Source organism: Dipodomys ordii, unplaced genomic scaffold (genome assembly GCF_000151885.1).
Source record: "Dipodomys ordii isolate 6190 unplaced genomic scaffold, Dord_2.0 Scaffold171, whole genome shotgun sequence".
In the NCBI taxonomy this organism is placed as follows: domain Eukaryota; kingdom Metazoa; phylum Chordata; class Mammalia; order Rodentia; family Heteromyidae; genus Dipodomys; species Dipodomys ordii.
In genome coordinates, this window is record NW_012267387.1 from 1,736,607 (window position 1) to 1,757,684 (window position 21,078).

Sequence of the window (21,078 nt, forward strand, 5' to 3'; positions counted from 1 at the left end):
CATTTTTCTTTTTATCATCTCTTTGGTTAGATTTCCGTGGACGCTGTTCCTGAGCTTTATCAAGGCTGGCGCTCTACCATTGAACCACAGTTTACTTCCGGCTTTTTGGTGGTTAATTGGAGATAAAGCGTCTCACGGACTTTCCTGCCTGGGCTGGCCTTGAGCTCCGCAGATCCTCTGATCTCAGCCTCCTGAGTAGCTATGATTACAGGCTTTGAGCCATGTCCTTGCCTGGCCAAGGACAAATATAAACTATATTTATGTGTAGTGCATTTCTATCTATATTCTTAAAAAGCAACACATTGTTTTTCTTGTTTTAGACAGGGTCTAAGCTCAAATGCAGTGTGCTTCTGCCTCAGCTTCCCAAGTGCCAGAATAAGAGACTTGTGATCCTACCCCAGGCTACACAGATGATTTCCATACCAGGTGGAAGGGTGTGTATGTGAAGGCTGGTGCAAGATAGGGAAAGATTGGGTGAGGCTTAGAAGGAACGGAGCCCCCAAGGAAAAGAGAGAGGAGGGGCTAGATTTTAAAAATGAGTCCACAGGATGTGGGGTTGAGGGTTGAGTGGGGCCAAGGTGATGGAGGTTTGCAATCTGAAGCTGCCTGTAACCTACATTTATACAGCTGTCTGTTAGTATGCACCAAATTCACTCTCCATCCCCAGTACCCAGCCTAACATCCATTCATCCACCCTGCCTAGAAGGTTTTACTTCTTGCCAGTGGGTACCCTCATGGCATTGAGGCCCACAGTGCTGAGAGGGGAAGGCAATCTTTATGGTGATGGAAAAGAAAGGAAATGGAAGTTTGATTCCTCCATTTCTCCCTCTTCCTTTTTCTTCTTCCAGTGTTGAGGGTGGACCCGGAGCCTCTCATCCTAGGTAAGCATTCTACTACTGAACTATAGCCCCAGTCCCACCCCTATTTTCTCTTCTGTACCCAGGAAAGGTCCAGCTGATGAGCGTGATGGCTCACATAGTCCTCCCCCACCCTCTGCTCACCTCCAGGTCTTGCACAGAGAGAAACACAGTGGTTGTTGCTCAGCAGAGTAAAGAAACTCGAAGACACCAGGCACTGGTGGTTCAATCAGGGCAATCCTAGCTACTCAAGAGGCTGAGATCTGAAGATCATGATCCAAAGCTAGTGGGGCAGAAAACCCTGAGAGAGTTGATTTCCAATCAACCATCAAAAAGCCCAGCTGGAGGTGTGGTAGAGGATCAGCCATGAGAAAAAAAGGCTGATCAAACAGAAGGCTCTGAGCTCAAGTCATAGTATACACATATACACACCCACACAGAGAGAGACAGAAATGGAAAATGGAGAGGTCCTGGGACATTCCAGGGATCGTTAGGCAATTTTTCAAAATGATTGAGCAATAATCAAAAGTGCTGAGACCTAGCTAGTACCTGGGAACTTTCTGATGGATAGTCTTTCTGGGATCCATCACACCTTATTCTTTAGTGGGATAAGAGTGCCTTCATTACAAGGTGTCTGCCATCAAGAGCTACTGGGACCATTCCACTTTAGCCCTCCAATGCTTACCAAGCTTCTCTGCACCCCTTTTGTCCTGGCCCTGTCTCTCCTAGTCTAGCTGCTCTTTGAGGGGCTGGGTCTACAGGACATGACCAGAGTGGCCATTGGTTCAAATTGGCCTTGCAGAGAGCCCTAGAATGCGCAGACTCTAGTAGAACATCCCCAAATGTCAGAAATGATTCTGACCCTAGTCCATCAAAGGCTGAGAGGGCACCAACAGAGTGGGGGACAAGAGCCAGGGGTGATCCATGGTGGCTTTGGGGGAGTCATTGGGGTCTACCTCCTTCCCCAGGGTCCACTCGGATCCCAGATGGGCTTGGGGGGGGGGCTTCAGATTCAAGGCCAACAACATTTATGTCATTTGGGATGCGATTTCTGAATAGAAATGGGGCAAATTCAAATATGAGTAAAAGCAACCCATATGAATGCTGGGCTTGACTGTGGAGTCTCAGGTAAGTGACTGAACCACTCTGAGCCTCTGGTTATCCACCAGTAAAATGGAAGCATTAGGAATGGTGCCATGGGAATCAGAAGGATCACCTGAGCCCAGATAGTCAGGGCCAACTTGGGCAACATTGTGGGGGTCCTGTCTCAGAAAAACAAAACACTGAGACAAAAAGTGGCAGGGGGCGTTTCAGTTCTCCCTTCACAGGATTGAAACAGTATTATCTTGGCTGGGCACTGGTAGCTCATGCCTGTGGTCCTAGCTACTCAGGAGGCTGAGATCTAAGGATCGCAGTTCAAAGCCAGCTATTCAAAAACTGGAAGCAGAGCTGTGGCTCAAAGTGCCTCAAAGTGCCTCAAAGTGGTAGAGTGCTAGCCTTGAGCAAAAGAGCTCGAGGACGACATCATCTTAGCCAGGTGCTGGTGGCTCATAGCCATAATCCCAGTTATTCAGGAGGCTGAGATCTGAGGATCATGGTTTAAAGCCAGCCTGGGCAGGAAAGTCTATGAGACTCTTACATCCAATTAATCAGCAAAAATCTGGAACTGGAACTGTGGCTCAATTGGTAGAACACTAGTCTTGAGTGAAAAAGCTAAGACACGGTACCCAGGTCCTAAGTTCAAGCCCTAGTACCAGCACATGCACACACACACAAAACATCATCTTTATTGTGGGTGCTCAGTAATTGACCCCCCACTTTCACCTTGCATGTGTTTACTTGTCTGAGTAACCAGAGGAGGGGGAAGAGTCCCTCCCCAGGGCTGTGACCCCCCACTTCCTCTACAAGATGGCACATGACACATTTCCTACACACAAGGCAGCTAGCTTGGAGGTAGGTTCTGCAGTTAGTTCTGTTTGACACATGAAGAAACCCAGACTTGGATGGCAGGCATGACATGCAGGAAGCCAAGGTCCAGCTGGAGGTGCCGCAGTGGTGACCTCCTATACCAGTAATCTGGCTGTTCTGGCCAGAGGCTCCTGCTAGCAGGACTCGGCAGGTGGCTAATGAGAGGCTATAATTCCAGAGTCAGAGTTCAGATCTTCTCGACGTAATTTCCTGGGAAGAGCCCCTCCTGGCCATGCAGCCTGCCTTTCCACCAGCCGGAGGAATCTGTAGGAGAACAGAATCTGAGAGGGTGCTCTGGAGAAAGCCTGTATGACAGCTCTGTGTCCAGGACTACCAAGCTATGCTGCACAAAAAAGGGTGTGTTTGTAAGCTGCTTAACTTTGTTCTTGCCGGGAGACACAGGTGGGCAGCAATGGCGGCTGCCTGGCCATGTGATGGGTCTTACATTCCACCCTCAGCCCCTGCCCCAGTACGAACCTTCCATGAGGATCTCAATGACTTCATTCACATTGAAGCTCAGCTCATCCACATCTTGGCCTATATACTGGTACAGTGCCCGACACCTTGGGCCATGGGTTCGAGGCTGGGGCTTGGGTCGACCCACACCAGGCACAGGTCTCTGCCCCACGCTGCGCTTCCTCTGCATGCTGTAAGAATGAGGATGGGGTGTTTATCACAGCCCCAAGTATTCCCTTAGCCCCTGGCCACTTCCTGGGACTTGAAGCCCTCCCACCCTACCTACCCAGCTACGCCCTGGTCAGGCACATTGAGGAACTCTGTGTTGAGCTCTGAGGGTGGTCGTGTCCGAGGTCGTCTGCTGGCCCCCAGAGCTGAAGATGGGGGGCCCATGGGAGGCCTCTGGGAGCTCATTCCAGATGTGATCTCCAGGGGCAGGGGGTTTCTTTTGGCAGAGGGAGGTACGCCATTTCGGTCCAGGCCTGAGATGGAAGCAAGGATGGGGATATATGAGTTTTTTGGGTTTTTTTTTTTGTCGGTCTTGGGGCTTGAACTCTGGGCTTGGGCACTGTCCCTGCGCTCTTCAGCTCAAGCTAGCGGTCTACCACTTGAGCTACGGCGCCACTTCAGGTTTTCTGGTAGTTTATTGGTGATAAGAGTTTCATAGACTTTCCTGCCCAGGTTGGCTTTGAACTGAGATCCTCAGATCTCAGCCTCCTGAGTAGCTAGGATTACAGGCGTGAGCCACCGGTGCTCGGCTTCTATAAGGGGAGTCTTTAGCTTCACATTCCCAGTCTGAGAGAGAAGGTGGCCACACTCTCAAGCCAGTGTGGTAAGGACTGAATCTGAGGGAGACAGGAAGACTAGAGGGATATCAACCCCATAAGGGGGCTTTTGTGGGTAGGTCTTGAAGGATGAATAGGCGTTTTACAAGTAGTGTGAGAATCTGTGAGGCAGGTAGAAGTAAGAATAAATGTGATGAGTGTGACAAAATGGAATGTTGTTTGCATGACAGGATGGAAGGAGAGGTCCGTAGCTAGCTGGGGTTGGTTCATGAAGAGTTTCAGTTTTCTTTTGTTTTGTTTTTTGGTCCAGTTGTGGGGCCTGAACTCTTGGCCTGGGCGCTGTCCCTCAGTTCTTCAGCTCAAGGCTAGTGCTCTAACACTTGAGCCACAGCACCACTTCCGGCTTTTTTCTTTTTACTTATGTGGTACTAGGAATCGAACCCAGGGCTTCAGGCATGCAAGGCAAGCGCTCTACCACTGAGCCACCTTCCCAGCCCTAAAAGGACTTTTTTTTTCTCAGTCATGGGGCTTGAACTCTGGGCCTGAGCGCTGTCCCTCAATCCTTCAGCTCAAGGCTATTGCACTTGAGCCACAGCGCCACTTTCAGCCTTTTCTGCTTATGTGGTGCTGAGGAATCGAACCCAGGGCCTCATGCATCCAAGGCAAACACTCTACCACTGAGCCACCTTCCCAGCCCTCATGGAGAGTTTCAGATATCAAATTAAGGAAGTGGTGCTGTGGCTCAAGTGGTAGAGAGCTCTCCTTGACTGAAGAGTGCAGGGACAGCGCCCAGACCCAGAGTTCAAGCCCCACGACTGACATAAACAACAACAAAAACAAGGACCTAGATGTCAAATTAATTTTAACCTGTATTCTGTGGGGAATGAGGCCATATGATGAAGTCTGGACAGAGAAGATTCCCTTGCTAGTAGGTCTAGTCTAGACCATGGGGTCCTCTAGAGGCAAAGGTAGGTAAAAAAGGAGGTGTATCTCACCTCTGGGGGGCCCAGGGGCTGCTCGGGTAGGGGCCTGGGCTGATCTTCGGGGTCTTCCCTGGGTCATCCCCTTTCGTGTGGGCTCTGAAAATGGAAGAGTCATGTATTTCAGCAGTACACAGGTCAGACCAAACTCTTCACCCCATCTGCAAATCCTGTCCAGCATGGCTCTGCCCATGACCACGCCCCCTTAGGCTCATTGGCTTTTTCATCAGCAACGCCCACCACTCCAGGATCTGCTCCTCACCTGGGTCCTCCCACTTCAGGACACACCCCTACCATTCTAGAATGCCACGCCCTCCCACATTTCTCTTCCAGTCATTGGCTGCTTCTCTAAGGCCTCGCCTCCAGTTGCCTCTGGAACGGCCCTGATGTGGCCCTTGCCCACTCCAGAGGAGTCCCCCCAGGCCCCGCCCCTCAGCGTTGATTGGTCCATGTAGGCACCGCCCACCCACACAGAGCCAGCCTCTTCCAGACCACGCCTCTTTGGCTCTGCCCTTTAGTTCCGCTCAGACTCACTGGAGCTCTTGGGCAGTCCATCGCCCACGCTGACTGTGAGGGTCCGGCCACCAACCTTGAGCACCGCCAGGTCGCCGGAACCGCGGGAGAAGGTGACACTGCGGGTGCCACCTCCTCCCCAGCCCTCCTTCTTCACTCGGAACTGTAGTCTGGAGGAGAAAAGGGAGTTCGGGGGTAGCAGCTGGGGTGTGTGTGTGTCTCTCTCTTCCCACCGCAGCCTGGCAGGGCTGGGGAAAGTGGGTGGGGCTGTGGCCCGTGGGGTCCATCCAGGTCCTCAGGCCCAGCTGCCTGCCCATGGATGAGGATGAGGGTGTACTTGGGGGGCCTACGTGTCGCTGAAGGTTAGGGGCAGGGGCCTCCGGGCCACCTCTTCGAAGCGCTTGCACAGAAGGCTGATGAGCTCCGTCTTGAAGATGCTTTCCAGGAAGCTGTCTGCGGCGTCCTCTTGGAGAATGAAGAAGTCGTCTTGTCGTGTGCTGGGGAAGATAGGAGGAAAGACAGGTACAGGATGGGTGGTGGTGGGGGGGGGGAGGAGGTTGGAGAACTGACTTGTGGGATCCAGTAGGGGAGGGTCAGGTAAGGAGCAAGAAAGAGAAGGCTTAGGTGCGGTCTAGGTAAGGTCTAGGGAGGGCCCAGGGAAAGGAGGAGGCACTGGTGGCTCATGCCTGTAATCCCACCTACTCAGGAGGCTGAGCTCTGAGGATCCCAGTTCAAAGCCAGCTCAGGAAGGACTCTCATCTCCAATTAAGCAGCCTGTCTGATGGGCTGTTAAAAACCAGAAGTAGGCTGGGTACTGCTGGCTCACACCAGTAATCCTAGCTATTCAGGAGGCTGATATCTGAGATCACAGTTTGAAGCTAGCCTGGGCTGGCAAGTCCATGGGCCTCTTATCCACCAGTTAAAACAGCACATAGCCAGAAGTGAAGGTGTGGCTCCCATGGTAGAATACCACAGTGCAAAATCTAAGGGACAGCAGCACCCAGACTGAGTTCAAGCCACCAGTACAGAAACACACACACACACACACACACACACACACACACACACGTGCAGCTGAAGGGTGTCTATGGGGCAGATAAGGGAACTTGTCTCACCTGAGGGAGACACCTCGCAGGGCCTGGATGTCCAGCTTCTTCTTCAAGATTTCACGCACCTGGCCTTTCTCAGGTCCCTTTTTTACCTTCTCTCGTCCAATCACATATACATACTTGGGTGTCAGGATCAAGTCCCGTCTGATGGGCTGTGGAGATGAGGGACAGAAGGGCTGGTGGCTGGAGCCCAGGGCATGGGCCTCAAGCTGAGAGAGTATACCTGCCACAAAAACTTGACCAAAGCAGGGTGGGGTGGGGGCATTCAGGCTGTGTGAAACTATCTACCCCAGCAAATTTATATGGGTGACCTCAGTATACCTGCCCCATGGGACTTGCCCAGCAAGTTTCTGGGCTAGGTGAGTCCAGTTAGTTATACCTGGTAGATAGGAATGTATACTTCAGGTGAGGGTATCTGTGCTAGATGAGGGTGTACCTGGCATGGAGGTGCCTGGCTGTTTAGGCCAGGTGAGAGTGCACAAGCTGGGTGCACACGAGTACCTGTGCTACCTTGAGAGCACACACCTGATCAATCAATGCTGAATGGGTCAGTCAGGCCTTAGTGCCTGTGGACTAGGCCTCCTGGGCCTATGAGTGAATCTGTGGATAGGTGTATCTGGGCCAGGTAAAAATGTGGCCAGTTGGCATAGTTATTTGTCTAGGCTGGGTGAGGCTAATGGATGGATGCACCTAGGAAAGGTAAAGGTGGGCCTGTGGTGTGGGTTTCTAGGTTAAGGTGAGTAAATGTGGAATTATCTGGCCAGGTGATTTTTATTTTTTTATTTTTTTTTTGCCAGTTCTGGGGTTTGAACTCTGGGCCTTGGCACTGTCCCTGAGCTCCTTTTGCTCAAGGCTAGCACTCTACCACTTGAGCCACAGTACCACTTCCACTTTTTTTCTGTGATTGGAGATAAGAGTCTTATGGACTTTCCTGCCCAGGCTGGCTTTGAACTGTGATCCTCAGATCTCAGCCTCCTGAGCAGGTAGGATGATAGGTGTGAGCCACCGGCATGTGGTTAGGTGATTCTAATAGATGCATGCCAGGACCAGGTAAAGATGTACCTGTGGTGAGATGGATGTATGGGGGATAGGTAAATATACACCTGTGGACAGGTGTGTCTGGACCAGATGGGGCAATCCCTCTGGAGACAATCCTGGGTGTGTCTGTCCACTAGCTTGGCCTCACCTTGAAGCGGCGGTCATACTTGGTGACCGAGTCAGCGAAGTCCACGCGCTCCCTCTTGCCCAGGAACTGACGCAGCTCAGGCCGCTCCTCCAGCCCCAGATAGTCCCCGACAAAGTTCCGGTTGATGCTATTCCTCCTGCGTTCCTTCTTGTTGAGCAGGATGTTAGAAGCTGAGAGGACACAGGATCACTCCTGAAGGTCACGGGCTGGCTCCCCTGTCTGTCTGTCTGTCCTCAGCCAACCCTCCTACCCAAAGCCTCTCACCTTCCTCCCGCATCTCCTCGTACTTTCGCACGGCTATGTGGCGCCGCCAAGCCTTCTGAATGGTGCGGGCAAAGCCATCAAACTTGCGCTCCCGCATTTCTTCCAGGAGGAAAAGCTGGTGGGAGGGAGGTGGGGGGCGCAGAGAGAACAAGGAGGTCCTTGTGTCTCCCCAAGGGCTGGAGTGTCTGCTTTTCCCCGGGGTCCCCCATTTCCCAAATAGTCAGGCACTGTGGTCATGCATGGTAGCTCACACCTGTAATCCTAGCTACTCTGGTGGTTGAGATCTGAGCATCACGATACAAAGCCACCTTAGGCAGAAAGTCTGTGAGACTTATCTCCAATTAACCAGCAAAAACTGGAAGTGGAGCTGTGGCTCAAGTGGTAGAGTGCTAGCCTTGAGCACAAAAGCTAAAGGGATGGCGCCGAGGTCCTGAGTTCAGGTCTGAGTACTAGCACCACACACACACACACACACACACACACACACACACAATAGGAAACTTTTTTTAGTTCATTTAGATCACAAGATCCAGGGGACTCTCTCATTATGGGGCTCACATGAGGTGTTAAGCATGGAATTGAACAGTCTATTGGGATAGAACATTCATGAAAAACTCCCAAATTCAAATAGAAATTTAGATTAAAAAGTAATAGTATTGGGACTGGGAAGGTGGCTCAGTGGTAGAGTGCTTGCCTTGCATGCATGAGGCCCTGGGTTGGATTCCTCAGCACCACATAAGCAGAAAAAAAAAGCCAGAAGTGGTGCCATGGCTCAAGTGGTAGAGCGCTATCCTTGAGCTGAAGAGCTGAGGGACAGCACCCAGGCCCAAAGTTCAGACCCCACGACCCCCACCTCCCCTGCCCAAAAAAAGTAATAGTATTGTCAGTCAGTGATGGGAAATGCTAATAAAATTGAGGGTTTTTTTGTTTTTGTTTTTGTTTGTCGTTGTGGGTCTTGAACTCTGGGCCTGGGTGCTGTCCTAGCTCTTCAGCTCAAGGCGAGTGCTCTATTGCTTGAACCACAGCACCACTTCTGGCTTTCTAGTGGTTTATTGGAGATAAGAGTCTCAAGGACTTTTCTGCCTGGTCTGGCTTTGAACAGCAATCCTCAAATCTCAGCCTCCTGAGTAGCTAGGATTACAGGCATGAGACACCGGCATCCAGCCTTTTTTTTTTTAGGGGGTCAGTTTTTTTTTTTTTTTTTTGCTTAAGGCTAGTGCACTACCACTTTGAGCCACAGCTTTACTTCTGGTTTTCTGGTGGCTGATTGGAGATTAGAGTCTCACAGACTTTCTTACTTGGGCTGGCTTTGAACTGTGATCCTCATATCTCAGCCTCCTGAGTAGCTAGGATGACAGGCATGAGCCATCAGCCCCCAGTTTTACAGTGTTTTTTGTTTTTTTTTCCCGTCCTGGGGCTTGAACAGGGTCTGGGCGCTGTCCCAGCTCTTCAGCTCAAGGCGAGTGCTCTATTGCTTGAACCACAGAGCCACTTCTGGTTTTCTAGTGGTTTATTGGAGATAAGAGTCTCACGGGCTGGGAAGGTGGCTCAGTGGTAGAGCGCTTGCCTTGCATGCCTGAGGCCCTGGGTTCGATTCCTCAGCACCACATAAGCAAAAAGAAAAAAGCCGGAAGTGGCGCTGTGGCTCAAGTGGTAGAGGTTCAAATGGTAGAGTGCTAGTCTACAGCTGAAGAGCTGAGGGACAGCGCCCAGGCCCAGAGTTCAGGCCCCATGACTGACAAAAAGAAAAGAAAAAGAAAGGAGACCAGCCAGGTAGGAGTGGGTGGTCCACTCAACTGGGAACCACCTCCACACCTTCTGGACAGGTGAGACAAACACCTGAAATGTTATTTCTGCTCTGTGAAGAGGACCCAGCGGCAGTACTGGGATTTAAACTCAGGGCTACCTTCTTATGTGGCTGGCTTGCTTGCTTGGTACTCTAGACTTGAGCCACACTTTCAGCCCAGCTTTTTGCTGGATATTTTGGAAGTGGAGTCTAGTGGACTTATCTGCCAGGCTGGCTGAGAACCATGATCCTCCCAATCCCAGTCTTCCCAATAGCTAGCACCTGGCTCTCTCCTCTCTCTTTGAGACTAGGTCTTGCTGTGTAGCTTCAAATTCATTATGTAGCTCAGGTTGTCCTCCATTCTCCTGCCTCAGCCTCCGCAGTGCTGGGATTACAGGCATGCACTACCATGTCCAAGTCTTTTTCCTCTCTCTTATCTCTCTGGAATTAGTGTCTTTCTCCATCTATTTTTCAGTTTTTTTCAGCCTCTCTCTCTCTCCTCTTTCTGGCTCACTCCCTTGTTTGTGCTCACTTACCGACTCTGGGTTCTTCACGAAGACCTTGGTGCTGCCCATCTGGTACTGGTCAGGATCCATGTTGACCGCCCGAAGCAGGTGCTGAACTCCCTGCCGTTCGTCCCCACGCCACCGCGGCCACGTTTCAGGGGTCAGAATGGCGTACCTGGAGACAGATGGGATTATGGGGGATGGGGGGGCAGATGGGGCCAGCTGGCCATTCTGATGTGGGGCGTGGCATTAGGAAGGGGAGTGGCATTGGGGAAGAGGTGGGTCGGGTGTTGAGGAGAGGTGGGGCATCCAGAGGGGCGGTGCTTCGGGCAGGGGCGTGGCATCGATGAGGGCGTGGCATCGAAAGGGGTGTGGTGTCGGGAGGGGCGGGGCATATGGAAGGGGCAGAGCACTGGGGGTGGGGTGTCGAGAGGGGCGGGGCTCCTTACCTTTGCAGGAACTTGGAGAACTGGCGGCGGTATGCGAATCCCGCCCTGCGCACCCGAATGTTCTCTCTCAGGCCTAGGTACTCCACCTGGTGCTTGACCCTGTTGGGTGGGCACCCTGAGTTACCCAAGGGCTGGAAAGTGCACCCCAAAGGTCTGGGGGGGGAGCATCTAGATTTGTGCTGGGGCCAGTTCAGAGGTCTGGGGGGCTTTGAGGCTCAGCTTAGAAGATTGGGAGAGGGGCCTGGATTCATCCCGGTGGTCAGTTCTGGAGCTGGGGTCTGGGGAATTGTGGAGTATGTGTGCAAGTCCCTGGATCATCCCACGCTCAGTCTGGGGTTACCTCGGGGGTCAGGGGTGTCTTGTTGAGTTTTGACTGAAATCGTGAAGTCCCAAGGGGTTTTAAGCTGGTCTCAAGGGCTCAGTGTGTGGGTCAGGTAACTGGGTAGGTCCAACTAGTGGCCAGACCTGGCCAACTGGGGTCACCTGTTCTCCTCCCAGTCTCGGGGTCGCTTGGTCTCGTTGGGTTTGATGCAGCGGATGTAGTGGGGTGTGCACCTCTTCAGGGTGGCCACCAGGTCATTGGCTTGTTTCTGAGACAGAGAAAGGCAGGTGGTCGAGGGAACAGGCCTATAGGTAGGTCCCTGGGGCCTGTTTCTTCCATCGCCAATAAACAGAGACATGGAAGTGGGGGGTGGAGGGGATTGAAGGCACCTGATAGGCCACAGGTATGCACACCTCGCCTCTGATTGCTTGTGTGTCCATCCCCCTCCAGCCCAAGACTTGAGTTCAACATATAGCTTGGTGGTAGTAAGTGCTGGGGAAAGGTTGGTTGCCTGGAGAGTATTTCTACTGGTGTTTTAGGGGGACAAGGGCTTTAGAGGTGTGCAGGAGTCAGTCTTGGCTTATGCACTTTAATCACTCGGGTAGGACAAGGAAGGAACTCAGCCGCTCCAGGTGAGAGGACTCGTGGTAGTGGTAGGACAGATTCAGCTTGGCTGTGTGTCTCTGACTAATGCCTTGCCCTCCTTGAGCCCTTGATTCCTCAACTACTAAGTGGGCCTGCACCATTTCTGTGTGTCAGTGGCCCTGTTGTGCCAGGATTCGCGGATTGGCTGTTGGTATATTATAGGGATGGGCCTTCCGTGTTCATGGCAGCCTTTTGAATTACAGCTGAAACATTCACGTGGAATATTACTCAGCTGCAAAAAGGAAGGCAATTCTGACATGCTGAGACATGAGTGAATCTGGAGAATACAATGCCTAATAAAAATCAACCCAACACAACAAATACTGTGTGACCCTCTCATAGGAGGGCCTTGGAGTGGGGTCACAGAGTCAGTAGACAAGAAGTGGAATAGAGGGCCTGGGACGCGCATGCGCACACGTGTGTGTGTGTGTGTGTGTGTGTGTGTGTAGAGGGCTGGGAGGGGAGTTGGTGTTTCACAGGGACAAAGTTGCAGTTTGGTAAGATGCAAAAGTGCTGGAGATGGATTGTGCAGGTAGTCACACACAACACAAATGTGCTCATGCCACTGAACTTTCACGCACACTAAAAGGAAAAATAGCCAATATTATGTGTTTTTTTTGGTGGGGGGTTCAGTCTGGGGCTTGAATTCTAGGCCTAGGACTTGTCCCTGACCTCTTTAGCTCAAGGTGAATGCTCTACCACTTGAGCCACAGTGCCATTTCTGGTTTTCTGGTGGTTTATTGGAGATAAGTCTCACAGACTTTCCTTCCTGGGCTGGCTTCAAGCAGCAGTCCTCAGATCTCAGCCTCCTGAGTAGCTAGGCTTACAGGTGTGAGCCACTGGTGCCAGGCCTTATGTGTATTTTACAAATGAGAAAATGGGTTGGAGGGGTAGCTCAATGGGAGAATGCTTGCTTAGAACCTATATAGGAGGCTTTTGGCCCAACCTCAAGCAGTTCAAACAAAAGGAGGAAGGAAAGAAGGTGGGAAGGGCAGGCGAGAGAAAGGATGGAAGGAAGAAAAGACAACAATAAAGAGACTAAAAGAATGAAGAAAGATGGGCTGGGAAATGTGGTTTAGTAGTAGAGTTCTTGCCTAGCATGCATAAAGCTCTGGGTTCGATTCCTTAGTACCACATACACAGAAAAAGCCAGAAGTGGCACTGCTGAGGCTCAAGTGGTAGAGTGCTAGCCTTGAGCAAAAGAAGCCCAGGGGACAAGTGCCCAGGCCCTAAGTTCAAACCCTAGGACTGCAATAAAGAAAGAAAGAAAGAAAGAAAGAAGATAAGAAGAAGAAAAAGATGAGGAGGAGGAGGAGGAGGAGGAGGAGGAGGGGAGGAGGGGAGGAGGAGGAGGAGGAGGAGGAGGAGAAGAGGAGGAGGAGGAGATGATTGGCAAATGACCAGTTACAGACAATGGAGAGAGAAACTATGCCTGCTAGACAGGGTAAACCATAGTCACCTCCAACCCCTCTTCCCCCTCACATATCCTAGACTCACCTTGATCTTGGAGCCAGCAGTGCTAGGGCGGCCCTTCTTGTCTATGTCCAGCTTCTCAGGAAAGAGCATTCGGAGGAAGTCCCTGGGCAGGAGAGAGGACGTGTTGGAAGTGCAGCTGGACCCTGGGGCATCCCTCCCAGAGGTGGGTTGCTGCTGTGCCAGGATGCACAACAGGGTTCTCCCTGAATGAGATGGGTGAAGGGTGAGGTTGGTGGTGTCCTTTTGCTGCGAAGAAGTATGTGTGAAGATTTTTGTGGTTGACTCTCTGCAGATAATAGTCAACGATGAGAAATACCCTAAGTGTCCATCAACTGGGGATTGCATATGTATATATACATATATATGCATATATTCATATATAGATACATATATGCATGCATGTAGTATTGGGGCTTGTACCTCCCACTTGCTCAGCTTTCTTGCTCAACTGGTGCTCTACAAACTTGAGCCACACATTTCCAACTTTTTACTGCTTGATGGGAGTTAAGAGTCTCTCAGACTTTCCTGCCCAGAGTTCACTTTGAACTATGATCTCAGAGCTCAGGCTCCTGAGTACCTAGGATGACAGGTATGAGCCACTGGTGGGCGCATGGCTTGCTTTGTTTGTTTGTTTTTGCTTGGGGGTAATGGGGCTTGAACTCAGTGCCTCTGGCTTGTGAGGCAGGTGCTCTGCTGCTCAAGCCACATCCCTTAAGGCCTGAATCAGCTCTTGCTACATGAGCCATGCCCCCTAGCATGCAAGCCACACCCCCTCACTGGAGCCACACCCCCTCATTTAAAAAATATTTTATTGTAAGAGTGATATACATACAGAGGGGTTACAATTACATAAATAAGAATGCCAGTTGAGCAAGTGAGTGGTTTTGAGTTCCAATCATAGGACCTCCGGAACCAAATGGAAATGGTAGAAACCAGTACCTAGATATATCCAAAGTGTGTGTGTGTGTGTGTGTGTGTGTGTTTTCTGTGCTAAAGAGACAACTGTCCAACCCGTGCTTTTCAGTGAGGAGCTCAGGATGGGAGCTGTAAGGAGTTGGTCCCAGGTTTCTCTGGGGAGAATCCCTGAGGATTAGGAGAACAGGATTCACTCCTGGGGTGCTGGCTGGGTGATAGAACTCAGGGTCCTCATGCATGCTAAGTAAGCACTCTGCAGCTCAGCTATGTTCACCCCCAGCCCGTGCAGTTGGAGATCAGAACTTTGCCTCTACCACGTGCTGCCCCCAACAAAGCCCCTGGTGTGATGGGGGGCTCTGGGGAAGGTGGTGTAGCCCCCAGTCCTCCCTCCATCTCAGTGGTGGTGGTGGGGGCTGTGCCCGAGGTGCCCCCAGGCCCTGGAACACTCACTGCTCACTGGTCTGCATCAGTTCGATGAGGTCAGTGAAGAGAACGTCTCGGTTCCTCTCGCAGAAGCCGCTGACGTTGTAGGAGACCTGGGGGGAGGTGGGGGGAGGGGTAAGGTGGGGGGGAGGTGGGAGGTGGGGTGGGCAGTGACTAGGGATGGGTCTCTACCCTGTTTCAGGGCTCTGAAGGAGGGAATCTAACCCATTTTTGGTGGCTTGCAGGAGCTTAGGAATTTGCTTTCCAAGGTAGGATCTGGATGGTGGGCGCTGTGTGCTGGTTTGGGATTGGGGTGACGGTTCATGTTGGGGTTTAAGGTGCTGTGCATGCATAGGGAAGGGTCCTGATTGCCCAAATTGGGGCTCCTGGTGGGGGTTCCAGCCAAGCTGAGGCTGTCACGTATGGGGCCTGTACACACTGGCAGCCTGGGTGCTGGAGAAACAGGGAGCCAGGTTCTAGCAACCTGGGGGTGGGGGCACTGGGAGGGTCCCTGATCAGCAAAGGGAGGGAGGGACACACTTTGCCAGCATAGTGGTGGATGACGAAGCCAGCGCTCCAGCTGTTGAAGTGTTCATGGGTGCCCACGGCCGCCTGCAGCTTCTGCAGCAGCGTCTGGTCAGCGCCACCGCCCGTGGCATGCATGGTGGCACACACATCGTCCAGCACGCTCATGATGCCCGGGGGACTCTGTGAGGGAGCAGAGGGGGGCTCAGGCTGCTCCCCTGCACCCAGCTGTGTGCGTATGGGAGGGGAGGGCTCCTGTGGTCACCCTCTGGCTGGGGTGGAAGACAGAGTGGGGGACCCCATTAGGGATCCAGGCCTCTTTTTCTTCTCCAGGCAGGAGCCATTTGGTGGGAGAGCCAACATGGCTACCCCAAGACTGAGCAGGGCAAGGTTTGTTGAGTGAATAAATGAGAGAGGGGAGCAGGTGTGCTGTGGGGCTTAAGGCGATGGTGGCAAGTCCTGGGGTACCATAGCCACCCCTGGGCCTACCAGGCCCCAGTTCTGGGGTACAGCAAGACTCCCCAAAGTCTGTCCTGGCTCTCACCAGCTTGTTTTCAATGAGGTCACAGACGATTTTGTTGTTGAAGTACTCGATGGGGGTCCAGCGGATGCCCTCCTGCACGTACTCCTCCTGGGGGGGGTGCAGAAAAGGGGGTACAAAATTTTTTTTGGGTCTGGTCATGGGGCCTGAACTCTGGGCCTGGGCGCTTTCCCTCAGCTCTTCAGCTCAAGGCTAGTGCTCTACCACTTGAGCCACAGGACCACTTCCGTTTTTTTTCTTTTTGCTTATGTGGTACTGAGGAATCGAACCCAGGGCCTCATGCATGCAAGGCAAGTGTTCTACCACTGAGCCACCTTCCCAGCCCCAGAATTATTTTTCAGTGATACTAGGTTATTGAATTCAGGGTCTAGCACTTGCTAGGTAAACACCCCACCACCCAAGAGCCATGCTTTGCCGGGCTCAGTGGCTCACTCCTGTAATCCTAGCTACTTGGAAGGCTGAGATCTGAGGATCAAGGTTCAAAACCAGCTTGGGTTTTTGTCTCCTAACCACCAGAAAACTGGAAGTGGTGCTGTGGCTCAAGTGGTAGAGAGCTCTCCTTGAGCTGAAGAGCTCAAGGACAGTGCCCAGACCCCAGAGTTCAAGCCCCACGACTGACCAAAAACAACAACAAAAAGAGCCATGCCTCCTAGCCTCCATCAGTTATTTGCAGTGTTGGGTCTGTCTTTATGCCTGGGCTGGCCTGAGCTCCATCCTCCTGTTTGGCAGGAGTGGTTGGGATGACAAATGAGTGGCACCATACCCAGACATTGCTTGAAATGGAATCTCATGAACTTTTGTCTGGGCTGGCCTTGGACCAAGACCTCAGGATCTCTGCCCCAAAAGCAGGTAGGATTACAGGCTTGAGCCCCTGCACCCTATCCCTCTAAATGGCACACCCCCAATAACCAAAAGACCTCCCAGTAGGCCCCACCTACTGGGGTTTGCCACTTTCCAATAGCACCATTTAGGTGGCCAGTGGGACTTCTCTTTCTGTGTCTCTTTGTCCTCTCTGTCTCTTTCTTTGCCCATCTGTCTGCCTGCCCGCCTGCCCGCCTGTCTGTCTGTCTGTCTTCCTAACCATGAGGTGAGCAGTTTGCAGTTTGCTCATCAGATACTTCCCATCGTCACCATCAGTGTCCCCATTAGAGGCCTAAAGCTCTGAGTCTTGGACTGGAATTTCAAAGCCATGAGCCAAACAAAAAGCAAAACCCTTTCCTCTTTATAAGCTGATTATCTCAGGCATTTCATTATAGCAATGCAAAACTGACCAACACAACAGAGGAAGAGGCAGGAGAGGGGCACAGTGGATTCCCAGTGACCCCCCCCCACATGGCCAAACTCCACCCTTGGTTGCCCTGCCCACCTGCTCTGCCTTTAGGGTGAGTTCAATAAAGATTTGTTGCAGCTTTTCATTGACGAAGTTGATGCAGAACTGCTCAAAGCCATTTTTCTGCCAAAAGAAAGGGGTCTCTTGTCACTGGGGGGATGCTGGAAGCTGTCCTGGCCACTGGGTTACCTCAAAGTCACAGAGGGGAGCAGGATGAGGGCTGGGGTGGGGATTAGAGGCCCAGGGACCAAACCTGGAAGATCTCAAAGCCGTAGATGTCCAGCACACCGATGCTGTACTCTTCCTGGGGTTTCTGCATGGCGCGGTTAATGGCCTGTATACAGGTGGGGACCAGTTAGTGATCATCCGCACAAATCCAGGTTGCCCGCAAGCTACTCTCAGAGTCTTTCTTGCTCTTTCTCTGCCTGGTATTCAAGTTTGAACTCATTCACTCCTCCTCTGGCTTGGCTTGCTTGCACACAGCTTATGCTCTATCCCCTGAAACACACCTCCAGTCCAGTTTTTTGCTGGTTAACTGGAGATTGAGCTAGAAGGCTTTTCTGCCCAGGCTGGCTTTGACCATCATCCTCCAGATCTCAGCCTCTTGAATATATAGGGTTCAAGGAGTGAGTCACTGGTCCTTGGCTTTTTTTTTTTTTCTTTTCTTTTCTTTTTTGTGGTGCTGTGTTAGGAACCCAGCCTGGAAATCGCTGGGCAAACTCAGCACTAAAGCTGGGAATGTGGCTTAGTGGTAGAGTGCTTGCCTAGCATTCACGATTCCTCAGCACCACATAAACAGAAAAAGCCAGAAGTGGCATTGTGGCTCAAGTGGTAGAGCGCTAGCCTTGAGCAAAGAGAAACTCAGGGACAGGGCCCAGGCTCTGAGTTCAAGCCTCTGAGTTCAAGCCCCATGACTGGCTAAAAAAACAAACAAACAAACTCACAACAACAACAACAACAAATTCTCAGCACCAAGCCCCACCCCATCTTAAGATGGTGGAGATGGATAAAACACTGAGGTCAATGCCTGCACATACTGTTATATAACGTTTTGCTGCAATTGGGATTATTTCTTTTTCTCAGTATTGGGATTTGTAGTTGCTGGGCAGGTGCATTGTTTACCCACAGCCCTGTTTGCTTTGATTTTGAGATAAGCTCTTACTTTTTGCCTGGGGCTGGCCTGTACTATGATCCTTCTATTATATTTCCTCCTCTAGCTGGGATGACAGGTACACACCACAGTGCTCAGCTTCTTCTGTTGAGATGGGGTCTTTAAAACTTTGAACTCAAGGCCTGGGTGCTGTCCCTGAATGTCTGTGTTCAAGGCTGGTGCTCTACCACTTGAGCCACACTCCTGGCTTTTTTGGTGTTTAATTAGAGATAAAAACCTCACGGGCTTTCTTGATTGGGCTAGCTTCCAATCCAGTCCTCAGATCTCAGCCTCCCAAGTAGCTGTATTTGCAGGAGTGAGCCACTGTACTGGGCTATGATTATTCTTGCCCTTAACATGTCATTTTCCCTTCTGCTCCCATTCCATCCATCACTTGTCTCCTTGGCAACCCTTTACCCGGCTCTGGGTGATAAGAGAGAGGCAACTAGCCCTCACTGTGGGATGGGGCCTAGACGCTCACCTCCACCAGGAAGTCAAAGAGACGAGCATACAGCCCCTTGGCCAGGGCATCACGGGTGTAGGCCGCCTGCTCCACGTTGAGGGTGACATCAATAGACTCGCTCCGGCCGCCCCAGCGGCTGTCCATCTTGCGGCTGGTCAGCTTCTCCTGCAGCCGCTCGCTGTCGATGCCCAGCAGGTAAGCAGGAAAAGCCAGGACTGCAGGCCAGGCATAGGAGGCAGCCGGTCAGGCTCTTGGGGACATACATGCTCCTCCCTCCCTCCCTCCCTCCCTTCCTTTTTATGCCAGTCTTGGGGATTGAATTTAGGGCCTAGGCACTGTCCTGTAACTTTCTCACTCAAGGCTAGTGCTCTATCCCTTGAGCCACAGCTCCACTTCTGGCTTTTTGGTAATTAATTGGAGATGAGTCTCATGGACTTTCCTGCCAGGGTGGTTTTTGAACCAGGACCCTGAGATCTCGGCCTCCTGAGTAGCTAGGATTACAGGCGTGAGCCACCAGCTCCCTGTCTTTCCCCATAGCACTGACGTGGTAGTGAGGAAGCAGATGGCATTGATGAGGCCTCAGGCCTTCCCTCCCCTGCACCCAGACTCACGGTCTACACTTTCCACCCGTGCGTAGTTCCCCTCTTCACAGAAGCTGACGTTTCCCAGGTGCAGGATCCCAGCCACGAGCTGCAGGACTAGGTGCTGGACACTGGGTGGGATCCCAATGACCTGCATGGCGCCCTGTGGACACAACAGGGGACGCAGCCTGTGTCACCCACCTGAGTCTCCAGCCTGACCCCAGTGACAAGCTCCCAGAACCACAGCATGGACGCCTGACCTGGCTTTCATCCACTTGCCATGTGATGTGAGCTAAGTCCCTGTACCTCCCTGAACCTTGGTTTCTTTTCTCTTCTTCCCTCCCTCGTTCCCTCCCACCCTCCTTCCTTCCTTCCTCCTCCCCACTCCCTTTCTCTCCCTCCCTCTCTTCATTTCTCTGTCTGTCTCTGTCTCTCTCTCTCACTGATGTACTAGGGCTTGAACTCAGAGACTAGCTTTTTTTTCTTTCTTTTCTCATTTACTTGTTTGTTTGTTTATTTTTTGCTGGTCCTGGGGTTTGAAGTCAGAGGCTTTTTTTGCTTCTACCACTTTGAGCCACAACACCATTTTTGGCATTTTGCTGGTTCATTGGAGATAAGAGTCTCATGGCTTTTCTTGCCTGGGATAACTTTGAACCTCGATCCTCAGAACTCAGCTTCCTAAGTACCTAGGATTACAGGCTTGAGCACCAGTGCCTGGTCACTGAGCCCTCTGCCCCCCCCGCCCCCCACTTCTCAAGGCTAGCACTCTTAACACTTGAGCCACAGCCCCACTTCCCGGTTCCAGCTTTTCGCTGGTTATTGGAGATGATTCTCCCAGATTTTTCTGCCCAGGCTGGCTTGCAACCATGATCCTCAGGTCTCAGCCTCCTGAGTTACCAGGATGACAGGCGTGAGCCATTGACGTCTTCCCTGAGCTGTGAGGGAGCGGCTGGGGGGCTGGAATGGCGGCGGCCCGTTCTCACCAGGGTCTCACTGAAGTCATTCCGGTCATCGGTGCCATCTACCTTGTAGGTGTCTGACTGGTTGAGGTAGTAATAGTAGTCAGGGGGCATGAGCCCCAGGTTCTGCCGCTGCTCCTGAGAGGCTCCTTCCAGCAGCTGGAGATGGCCGAAGGTCTTGGGTGTAAGGCTGGCCCAGCACAGGCCTCCTGGTATCCTCCCCCCCTTTCCCTGTCCCCCCACTGCCCCGTCCCATGGCCCCCCATCTCACACCTGGTAATAGATGTGGAAGTTCCTCTCATTCTCATTCTGCATGACCACACGAGATTTCTCCAGCAGGAAGTTGGAGATCTTGCCCCCGTCTGGCTCCCCACCACGGCTGAACTGGATCTCAAAGTACTTGCCCTGAATCCCAGAGAAGCCAGTCAGCCCTCCTCCCCCACCCAACAAGGGCCTTGGGGGCCTGGGCAGGGGTGGGGTGGGGCTGCAGGATTAGGGTCTATGAATCTGATCTCTCCAAAGGAAAATGGTACTTTTTGTGGAATACCTTAAAATTTCCCCTGACTGCACTCTTCCTTCCTTTTTTTTTTTTCTTTTTGGTCATGGGGCTTGAATTCTGGGCCTGGGTGCTGTCCCTCAGCTCTTCAGCTCAAGGCAAGTGCTCTACCATTTGAGCCACAGAACCACTTCTAGTTTTCTGGTGGTTAATTGGAGATAAGAGTCTCCTGGACTTTGCTGCCCAGGCTGGCTTTGAACCACAGTCTTCAGATCTCAGCCTCTTAAGTAGCTAGGATTACAGGTGTGAGCCACCAGCACCTGGCTCTTTCTTTCTTTTTCCTTCCTTCCTTCCTTCCTTCCTTCCTTCCTTCCTTCCTTCCTTCCTTCCTTC

At 52.0% G+C, this 21,078-nt stretch overlaps 1 protein-coding gene across 1 annotated transcript in view; it reads right to left on the reverse strand.

Annotated features, from left to right (window-relative positions):
• Window positions 1–2,639: 2,639 nt before the first annotated feature.
• Myo1f (myosin IF) overlaps window positions 2,640–21,078 on the reverse strand; it is a 33,798-nt gene continuing 15,359 nt past the window's right edge. Inside the window, exons 7-28 of the mRNA XM_013033590.1 lie at window positions 20,463–20,594; window positions 20,214–20,348; window positions 19,261–19,393; window positions 18,668–18,864; window positions 17,290–17,370; window positions 17,073–17,159; window positions 15,710–15,796; window positions 15,181–15,348; window positions 14,668–14,753; window positions 13,324–13,405; window positions 11,343–11,449; window positions 10,860–10,958; window positions 10,441–10,585; window positions 8,119–8,233; window positions 7,855–8,024; window positions 6,675–6,820; window positions 5,910–6,056; window positions 5,581–5,729; window positions 5,062–5,145; window positions 3,568–3,763; window positions 3,303–3,472; window positions 2,640–3,089 (exon numbers count right to left, since the gene is read on the reverse strand). Of these exons, the coding sequence (XP_012889044.1) occupies window positions 3,013–3,089; window positions 3,303–3,472; window positions 3,568–3,763; window positions 5,062–5,145; window positions 5,581–5,729; window positions 5,910–6,056; window positions 6,675–6,820; window positions 7,855–8,024; window positions 8,119–8,233; window positions 10,441–10,585; window positions 10,860–10,958; window positions 11,343–11,449; window positions 13,324–13,405; window positions 14,668–14,753; window positions 15,181–15,348; window positions 15,710–15,796; window positions 17,073–17,159; window positions 17,290–17,370; window positions 18,668–18,864; window positions 19,261–19,393; window positions 20,214–20,348; window positions 20,463–20,594 (2,793 nt within the window). The 3' untranslated portion in view covers window positions 2,640–3,012. The remainder of the gene's footprint in view (window positions 3,090–3,302; window positions 3,473–3,567; window positions 3,764–5,061; window positions 5,146–5,580; window positions 5,730–5,909; window positions 6,057–6,674; window positions 6,821–7,854; window positions 8,025–8,118; window positions 8,234–10,440; window positions 10,586–10,859; window positions 10,959–11,342; window positions 11,450–13,323; window positions 13,406–14,667; window positions 14,754–15,180; window positions 15,349–15,709; window positions 15,797–17,072; window positions 17,160–17,289; window positions 17,371–18,667; window positions 18,865–19,260; window positions 19,394–20,213; window positions 20,349–20,462; window positions 20,595–21,078) is intronic.